The following is a 10,498-nucleotide window of genomic DNA, read 5'->3' on the forward strand; positions in this document are numbered from 1 at the left end:
AATTCGATGGGTGTTTGGTTTTCACGTTTCATTCTATGATATATGTCAAAAATACACCAGTTGTGAGGCATTTTTAAGGCGGTTGCCAACAGACCACTAAAATCACGCCGACTAGTCCGCCTTTGCAGGCTTGTGTACCCGCGCTCATGCGACCGTGCTGTAGCGTGTCTTTAGCTTAACGTTAGCTTTTCACTTCTGGCGAATGCATCCAAAAAACAAACGCCGTGTTCACTTGTGAAGGTTATCTTGCTGAACAAAACATGCAAGTATCATAAATGTTGCCTCTGAGGTTATTTTCTGCAATAATCCAAAATTAAACTGAATAAACCCGTTGGCTTTTGTGTCGAGGGTACCAGTGTGACGCTAACTTCCTGGTTGGCCTAAAAAATATTTAATTTGTTATTCCTGCAGTACTATTAGGACTATCACTGCCAGGCTGCAGAGCTCTCTCCAGGCTGAACGTGAGGCCTGGGCTCCAACAATGTAATGGCTCTTTATAGGTCGTGCAGGAGGTGATCCGGGAGCTGAGGGGTTGAATATGAAATGCCACTAGAGTGAAAGATGTGTAGTTTGTAGGTGTCACCAAATCACAGAACCCTTTAAAAACACAGTGAAAACCTGCATTTCTTTATTGTCACTTTTTGAATAATTACATACTTTAAACACCAGGGTGACTGTGCAGCAGAATCCAGTCACTGTGATTGGGATGATCCCGAGATGAATTTGAGACCGTTATGGATCAAGAACAAGGAGTCGGCGTTTTGGGAATTGTGGTCAAAATGATCACATTTATTCATCACAGGTCAAATACAGGTCACACAGGTCCTCCACTCTTCAGCAGACGTCTCTGCAGCAAGCGGGTACAGAACAAGATGGCTGTCTTAGTTGTCTAGAAAGGCTTCCTCCCCTGTGAATAACCTCATTACATTGCAATAAAACATCTTGTATCACTGTGCTTTCACTTCGCGAGCACTAAGATCAACTTGTATGTGGAGTCAAAAAGATGGCCGACTGCTTCTCAGTCATTACTTCTTTGACTTTTTATTACATCTGGAATCACCGTCTCAAAAGTAATACAAAATAAAAAAGGTACAATACATTGGATTCACGTCCTATGAGGACCTTCTCTGATCACTGTAGCCACTGATGCCTGCATGTGTTGGTTAGGGGGAAGAAAAGAAGCCACCTAAGACCAGAGAAACACGCCGCGGGGGCGCCGCCTCGTCCTCAGGAACTCTACAAGTATCGGCTTGTAGGTAAGTATCTGCGGTGGCCTCACGGCTCGGGTTTGTACGAGGAGGGGGCGTTGGTCCTGGGGAGGGCCTGCTCCGGGGCCGCCGACTCTGGTTGTGGAGGGGTACTGGTCGGCGATGCCGGCTCCTTCTGCACCAGCTCGGGCTCGTCCTGGCCTGCCTGGGGCGGGTGGACCAGGACCCGGTCGATGATACCGAAGTCCTGCGCCTCTATGGGGCTCATGTAGCGGTCCCTTTCCATCACGCCCTCTAGAGGACGGGAAAGAAATGAACACACCTGTGAATACCTCGACATGCAAATCAGTCCCGCTCAGCTGTTGTGATTGGCTGATGTCAACCTCTCTATTGGAGCCATTTACAGTTGATATACAGACCATGTGATTATTGTATTATGTACATGTGAGTTTAAACCTCATGTTGACAAATGGCAACGTACTGTATGTTAAAGACACACTCCCTAATTTTGTGACCGCACCCCCAAATGTCCTCCCAGCTCACACAACTGAAAACTCTCTGCTTGTAATCTTCATACCTTCATTTTTATAACTACTTAGTTCTTGTGTACTTTTAGTGCTGTAATGTCCTATTCCCAAGTTTACCAACCGCTAGCTTTAAAGCTGCATACATGTTTGCTGTTCTTTTGGCCCCAGCAGAACACACAACACTGATATACAGTTTACCTGATAAAGTTGTTTTGGCTAACATACTGGCACACAGTTGCTCATTTATAAAGCCCCCAGGAAGACCACCAGTCTTCAACTGGGTCTTGACTGTGTTTTACAGAACAAAACAAAGAAGATGAGCAGGAATGGCAGCATTAGTGTGGAAAACACCCACTCAGCCCCTGATCAGCTCCAAGAGCATGTCTGAATGGGAAGCTCAACATTCATTACATGTGCAAGAGTTCAAAGCTGCGCAGAGAGTGAGTAGCGTCTATTCTGCCAGCGTTGGACCAGTTATCTGTGACTGAAACTAAAAGGTTGCGCCTAAAGGCTTCACCTCTCTGTGACAAACATCTCGAAGTCGAGGATCTGGAACCTACCGATGGTGCTCAGCAGCTGCCCCGTGTGCTTGGCGTAGAGGCTGTTGATCTGTCTCTTCAGCTTCATGATCTCCTCGGCCTGGATGGCGATGTCCGTGGCCTGACCCTGGACACACAGCACTCTGATTATTCTTATTACCCTAAAATGATCACCTTTACAGACTTTGTGACCACCGTCTCAGATCAGCATCAAAGGACCCGGGGGGGGGGGGGGGGGGGGGGGGCACCTTACCCTGGCGCCTCCTGAAGGCTGGTGGACCATGATGCGGGCGTTGGGCAGTGAATGCCTCATGCCCGACGTTCCCGCCGCCAGAAGCAAGCTGCCCATACTGGCTGCCTGGCCAACACACCAGGTGGAGATGGGATTGAGGATGTACTGCATGGTGTCGTAAATGGCCAGGCCCGCTGTCACCACACCGCCTGGGGGAGAGTAAAGAAAATCTATTTAGTCATTTTAAAGGTCATACTTATGCCAGATGTTTTACTTAAAAGGGGAAACTGGTAATTAGACTATTATTGTGTTGTACACCTCAAGATAATTAGGCCACAATGAAATTCTATAAAGAAAAAGGGAAGCGAAAAAAGAAATATTATGAAACAGCAATTCCAAAAGGAAAAGCTCCTAAAATGGAAAATAGTAAAGTTTCAATGTAAAAGCCTAAGTTTGTCTTTTTGTTTTTCCACCTCAAAAATAGATTTTTTTCTTTAAAAAGAATTGATGGTGGTGCAAAATTTGAGTTTTTTTCTAAAGTAAAAAGGAAATCGATTTAATTTATTCTATTTTCATTTGTATTCTATGGTTTTCTGACGTGCATCGTTTGTGTCATTTTCAGGATGTTCGGATGCGTTTGTCCAGCCCTCCGCTGAGCGGCTCACCGGGACTGTTGATGTACATGTGGATGGGTTTGTTGTTGCTTTCTGACTGCAGGAAAAGCAGCTGGGCGATAACCAGACTGGCTACAGAGTCATCGATCTGAGTGAGGAAGAGCAAAGTTATATAAAATCACTTTGAAAACATCAATCAACAAATCAATAAAAAGTTGGTTGTTGATCACATCCAGGGAGACACTTACAGGACCCATTACACAGATGATTCTCTCTCTCAGGAGGCGAGAATAGATGTCATAAGCTCTTTCTCCTCTACCCTGGAAAAGAAACAAAAAATATTTTTTAGAACCCCAACAAAACAATTCTATCGAATGCTGAAAATCTGTGCATGTAAACTTTTTAAATGGCCTACTTTCCCAGCCACTGTATTTGTTTCATTTCTATACTTGGATGAAATGATGTAAATCTGCTTTGAACACGTTTGGTTTCCTATTGACGTTATCTTATGATCCAAAGACAATGCTCGTGTGAGCAGAGCCTTTAAAACCGAAAGCTCTCCCTGATGTTGCCTTCGAAACTGCCTTAAACTCACCGTCTGCTCCACAACTATGGGGATGAGGGGACTCCTCCAGGCCGGACTGTGGTGGATGGACCTGCTGTGCTTCAGCGTCAAGCCTCCGATGTGCAACACTCTCTGGAAGACAGAAAACACACACAGGCTTCTATTTAGCTGTTACTGCATATTTGACATGTAAGACAAAAGGACTAAACAGTAAATAATGGATACACATATGGAAGAGATACACACGATAAAATAATCCAAATAAATACAATACATATATCAAATATATTTCATAGATAACTTGAATTCATTGAATGCTTAACTAAGCATATATCTGCATTGCAAGTCATTTCTTGAGGTTGGTAATAAAATATATATGTTACTGCTTTACATAATTGTGTAAATTTAACACAATCTGGGCTAAAATGATATGACGCAAACTGCTTATAACGTATTAACAATCCTCATTTCTATTGACATTGACTTATATGATAAGTTGTTTGTGTATAACAACTTGTATAAAATATAACCGTCTGGTACTTTGCAGCCACCGCGAGGATAAGGGCAGACTGCAGCGCATCATTCGCTCTGCCGAGAAGGTGATTGGCTGAAATCTGTGGTCCCTCCACGACTTGTTCTCCTCCAGGACTCTGAAGGCGGGGAACAAAGATTGTAGCCGACCCCTCTCACCCTGGACACAAACTGTTTGAGTCCCTTCTCTGGCAGGAGGCTGCGGTCTATCAGCCCGGGACGCCCACTGACTGACTCTTACATCCTCAGGACAATTGATTACTGTTACACCTTTTTTATTTTATTATACACCAAATCACCGAACCAATTCCTTGTATGTGTAACGTACTTGGCAATAAACAGTTTCTGATTCTAGAGAGATCATTTGCATATCTTTGTTTATTTGCTTCGCTTATCAACGCAGATGAAGTTTTTTGGGAATACGGCATCATTACAGCCTGTTGTTTACTCCATTGAAGCAGGTACATTCACGCTTGGTCCTGTCAGTGGCCACCATGAAAACCAACTTACACAACCACACTGTTGTGTCATTACACACGGATTTATTTCGGACTAGTTGTTACGTTTTGGTAAAAGCACCGTAACGTTACTTCGTGCGTTTGTAGCGTTTATCAGTAACCGGACAGGTTTAGAGGTGATGCGTTCAAGCCTCGTTACACAAGCGACTAGTTAGCTAACACGCGCAGCGAGACGAGCTGTAATAACAACGGTGACAACGGTTTTATTTACACCAATGTGTGACCCCCGTTAACGGGACGGTTTCCTCAAACTGCTGCGTGTACTCACTCGTAACAGCATTTTGAAGTCTTTTAGGTTTCTTTCCCCTTCTGTGTGACCCCCAGATAAGATACACCGGAACCAAATTTAACCAACTTCACCTTTGAACCGCGTTCTTCTTCTTCGTTAGATTAATAGCCGCTTGTTCTGAAATGTATTTCATTAGCACCCTCTACAGGGAGGGGTTCAATGCTTTTTCACCCATGGATCAAATTCCCGTCACTTTCTCCGCTGAATACTACACTAAATGGGCCATTCTACCGAATTGGTTCAAAGTCAGGTTGGAAATATTTTTAAATTTTGTTTGTTTTATTCCCAAAACTTTGTCCGTATATATATATTGTACCATATCTAAAGTACACATATCTAGTAAAAGAACCGTCAATTTTTATATTGTATTATCAGACTGTTGGAATGTTTTTCCTCTCACAAAAAGTGTCACTACCGAAACATAGTAATACTCTATAGTAAAAAAGTATTATTATTAACCTGTTAAGATTGTGTTTGCTTCCCTTCTCTGAAGAGTATTTTTACAAATATTTCTTGAAGGTTTTCACAATTAAATCAATACAAATTACATTTTTACCAAATTTCTAAGTTCAATTTATACAATTCATCAAAATCTCAATGCAATATTTCTTTGTAAAATGCATAATACTGATCATATTGATTCCATAGTTGATGATTGATAAAATTGAACATACATTAAACCAATCAGTATCATAACATTTTAGTTGATAACTCAATATACTTTATTTTTTACAAAACATCCAGTGTTTCGGTAGTGACTGCACTGTTTCGGTTGTGACCACAGTATTTTGTTTGCAAGGTTGTATCATATTTCCTCAACCTTATTGCTTAATCTTAACTCATAACATGCCTTAGGTTGGGAATATTACAAACACAAATATTTTGTGGTCAATAGAATCATTTTATTTTTGAAGACATTACAATTGTTCATACAGAACCATTTAAAGTACAACATTACTTATCAATGGAAAATTACCCAAGTGGGTTCAGTAGAAGAGAACAAGAAAACATTGACAAATAACTGATTATGTCGTACTATATGTTTAAGAGGGTTCAGTGTCAGACACCATCACAAATCCATTCACAAATGTAGTTTTTCACATACTGCGGTGAACACTCTTGGGCTGATCTGGACATGCCTCTGTGTGACGTTTTCTGGTGGAGGGATTAAGGTGACGACCTTGTCCACTGTGTACCAGATCTTGTCCTCTAGTCACGGCCAATAAAAGGGGTTTCGCCCAATGTTTTGCATGAATTTGACCTCAAGGGCACCTGCAGACAGATAACGAGTAAAATAAAAGGACATAGGGCGAGATATGATAAGTATTGCTTGTATTGGAATCTTATAAGACTATAAAATAAAGTTTGATTCAAAGGGAATGGGAATATGAGAACGGAAGATGACCAAGTGAGAATGAATGGAAAGAGAGAAATATCATTGAAAAAAGAAAAGATGTACAAATCACCTTCTTCTATGTCTTCAATGATTCCAGGATATGGGTCATCGTCATATGTGATGACACACCACTTTCCAACAATGTCTTCTGTGAAGTCATCAACTGGACAGAGAGTCCCTTCACACCCAAAGCTTGAGGTGGAATGGCTTCCATCTTCTGGGGCTATTGGTTCAGATGTTCTTACATCTCTTCCAGGCTGTACAATGTGGTGCAATGTTGGTGGACGATGGGTGGAAACAGTGACAGATGGCCTCTCTGTTGCAGAAGCAGCTGAGCACTCTATAATGGATCGTGCCAGGCGTAGTGCAGATTACTTGATGAATGCTCAGTGTACCTTTGATGGTGGTCAGCTCTTTTGGAAGGAGTGTGCTTCCTCTGTTTATCTGGTCTTTCTCCACGTAGAGGAGCTTGACTTTGGTGAGAGGAAGGAGTGTGCCATAGAGGGCTTTCGCTGTGGGTATGTCAGTACCCCTGGCTACCTGTGAATCAGCAGTTCTCTTCATGGTGGCTCCAACGCCATCGGCAGGCCCTTTCCTGTGACCAGCTTCCAGGAAACTCCAGTTCCCATCTGGAAAGGAATGATGCTCAAGAGATAGAAGTTCTTCTTTCCTCTATATTGCATGGTCGGCCCATCGCTGATGAAGAAGAGCTTTTGGATCCTCGGATTGTTCTCCTTCAGGAACTGAAGAACTGGTTCAAGATGAGCCCAAATGGCAGGAGGATCATGCTTCATGGAAGGTGACAAGGCACAGAATGTCAGTGTACGATCTGTGGTGTACACAACAGCATTGTGCAGTGTAGTCTGCCTGTGGGATGCTCCAAAATGGATTTGCTGCACCTCCTTTGCATATTTACACTGCCAGTTTTCTGCATAGTCAATGTGAAGAATAGCTTTGTGTTCTTTCAGAGATCTGTTCAGGAATTGTAGCTGTGTGTACTGGTGATGGATGTTGATGAGGTGCTTGCACACTTTGGCTTTCATTTCTCTCTCAAAATCTTCCAAAAGGTGCTCTGGGCTGCCAGTGGACTAAAACTATTGTGTTTTGGTAGTGACATGAAAAATGGGGACATGATTTTTGGAGTATAGTTTTTTAATTTTAAAATTAAACCCACAATAAATCTAAATCTTACAACTTCTGTTTAAACTTAATCATAAAGCTCTTTGAAATTACACCATTGAACAAAATCTAAAAATTGTTTTAAGTGTTATTTACAGAAATTGAAATTTAGATGTCAGGGTTTGGGACAGCTACTTCCCAATAGAAAGTACCCTATAAATGATGATTTTGTATATATTTAGCTTATCACTATCTAATTTAATGCCTTGGGTTTAAACAGACCATAACATATTCTTAGTAAATATCTATGTCTGAATACTTAATTGTTTTGTTAAATAGTTTTTCTTGTTGTGGGACCGCACTTTGAACTAATTCGGTAGAATGGCCCATATAATACCATACTACATAATTACCCTTAGTATAGATACATAGCTTGTTATATGGGATGAACTATTACACATAATCATCCCGTCTCCCCTAATTATCATGTTTCATAAATCAAACACGGTGTCAAGCTAATATACCGTCTTTATTTGTTTTAAATGCTTATTCAAATTCATATTTAGATTACTTTATTGCCCATTAGATTTGCACCTAATGTAAATTTGTCATTGGCACCGGCATATAAGACAACACACGCCATACATATGCAACATACACACATATTCAGTTTATGATCATTTTTAGTATGTCCAGTCTTTATCTTGTCCTGATTCTGTCAAACTATTAGGTCCCGGCTAGCTAAAAAAAATTTGTAAATTATATATAATATATATATATTCCTGACACTGTACACATTCTCGTTTGTTTGAAATGTTCAATTTATAATCCGGTCAACTGAATGGAAGATTGAGATTTATTATGATAGTTTTGTTTTGGCCATCCTATTTCTTACAGTTACAAACTACATTTCTTCAGACTTAAGGGAGCATCAATTACTCAACATAATGTTTAAACAATAGCCATAATAATTAAACATTAGTCCATTCTCCAATACATGTAGATCACGATGTTACATAGAATACTTAGAAACTAAGTTTATAAAATATGATGCACAGTTATATCTTTAACTACCCAACATATATAAATAGTTCAAATTAGCTCCACCTCATCCACTAACTGTAATCCAATACAAGCCTAATATCTGATAGGCCGTAACATTATTTTTTCTTTTCTGTATTATGAGTACTTTTCTGAGTGTTATGAGTATTTTGAATAATCAACCTACTTACTTTTAGCCTAACAGAGTAATTTTTATATTATATTGTGTTGCTATTTTTAGGATAAGTAAAAAAAAAAACTGAACACTTCCTCCACCATTGCAGTAGCTAAGCTTAATGTGATTTAAGAAACAAACAACAACACAGTCAAGCAATGACGCGTGTGTGCGCGTGCGAGTGGGTAGGGCGAGTAAAAGGGAGTGAATGGGCTCTTTATTTTGAAGGTTTTGACCGGAAGCTGTGCATTATTCCAGCCTGGCACTGAAACATGAACGTAACTGACTACTTGGCCACTTTTGCCGTTGTTCGCACTCAGTCATGTCGAACAACAGCGCCGCCAGCAGCAGTTTAGTCATCGCCCAGAAGGCGGTGAAGCAGCTTCGTCTCGAGGCCAGTGTCCGCCGGATAAAGGTACGTCCACTCAACGCAACACTTCCACTAAACTACCACCTCTCCAGTGCGCGTGACTCCCGCTCTAAAGCGCTTCAACTCTTTTAATGTGCCGCGTGCAGAAACGAATTCCTATCCATCACTGCCAATTAACACACTTTTTAATTTACTCCAAACTGTTTTACTATGTAACATTCATCCCATGTTTCCTACTTGGAATTTATTTGAGTTACAAACAAATGATTTAAGGAGTTCTTAAACTTATCGACCGTTTATTTGTCCTTAAACGCGTCAACTGCAGTACCTTTGGGGTAATATAGCTGTAACGCACAGAAACATGTAGCCTAGCCTCTTAGTTGCTGTTTAAAGTCGTGTCTTTTGGTTTCTAAAAACTAGCTTAAACAGAAACTTCTGTTATTCAAACTCTTCTAACTGACCATATTACTTCATACTTAAGAAACACTTTTACATGATGTCCATAAGTCACGTGAACGCCAGAGTGTGCCTTCCTGGTGTGCAGTGAGATGGTAGCTAACAAAGTGCAGCACAGTGATAGCTTTGTTGATTGTGCTGCTGTGTGACTGCTGGGATTGTTTGGCTGGCTACTTATTTTAGAACAGAAGTCAGACTACTTTCAAGTGCAGGTCTTAAACCACCCAGCATCAGGCCAATATATGCTGTCTGAGAGCAACCACAATGAATACAAATCACAGGAGAATTTCACTTCAAGAAAATGGTGATGTTGTCAATATGGTAGAATCATAAACAATGAAGGTCCAATGGATTGATGTGGTGCAAGGTAAACTGTAACATGTTCATATTCTGTCTGACATATAACCTATTGCTATGTTAATATTGACACAACTATAAACTGTACATGTAACTTTTTAACTGAAATGACCTTACATTTAACATGATTGTTGTGACACAGACTTGCTTTGAGCCAGTTCATAAATGCTTTTACATGTACTGTTGTCACATCACGTACACCAAACCCATATGATATCCCTTCTAATTAGTTGATAAAGGTTGGAAGGGTCTATACAGAGTAAATAGCTATTATTGTTGATTAATTTAATAAATGATTGAGCAGAATCAGCCACACTTTTGAGAATTATGGATGGTGTTATTGTGGCTGACTTTCTTGCTCATTTCTAAACGCACACATATGACATCGCCTTTCTTTAACCAAACGATATGATGTATGGAATCCAGGTTTCTCAGGCCGCTGCAGAACTGAAGACCTTCTGTTTGCAAAATGCCCACAAGGACCCCCTCCTCACCGGGGTGCCCTCCAGCGATAACCCGTTCAGGCCTCCCAAGTCATGTGTCCTCCTCTGACGCGTGAGT

General features: G+C 40.9%; 1 protein-coding gene across 1 annotated transcript; it reads right to left on the reverse strand.

Moving 5' to 3' along the window:
• Positions 1 to 724: 724 nt before the first annotated feature.
• clpp (caseinolytic mitochondrial matrix peptidase proteolytic subunit) lies at positions 725 to 5,112 on the reverse strand. The gene is made up of 7 exons (XM_079176907.1): positions 5,003 to 5,112; positions 3,716 to 3,817; positions 3,369 to 3,440; positions 3,172 to 3,268; positions 2,528 to 2,715; positions 2,296 to 2,401; positions 725 to 1,502 (listed from the first exon to the last, which is right to left on the reverse strand). Exons 1-7 carry the CDS (start codon positions 5,012 to 5,014, stop codon positions 1,276 to 1,278), a joined length of 804 nt encoding a protein of 267 aa, XP_079033033.1. The 5' UTR covers positions 5,015 to 5,112; the 3' UTR covers positions 725 to 1,275.
• Positions 5,113 to 10,498: the final 5,386 nt, after the last annotated feature.

This window comes from Pholis gunnellus (genome assembly GCF_910591455.1).
Source record: "Pholis gunnellus genome assembly, chromosome: 17".
NCBI lineage: Eukaryota > Metazoa > Chordata > Actinopteri > Perciformes > Pholidae > Pholis > Pholis gunnellus.

What these genes read in the sequence shown, in the direction of transcription:
- clpp (XM_079176907.1), bottom strand. An exon ending in CCATAGTTGTGGAGCAGACG is followed by an intron (nt 3,441 to 3,715) that starts GTGAGTTTAAGG and finishes TTTCTTTTCCAG; the next exon opens with GGTAGAGGAGAAAGAGCTTA. An exon ending in GCAGCTGCTGAGCACCATCG is followed by an intron (nt 1,503 to 2,295) that starts GTAGGTTCCAGA and finishes CCCGTCCTCTAG; the next exon opens with AGGGCGTGATGGAAAGGGAC.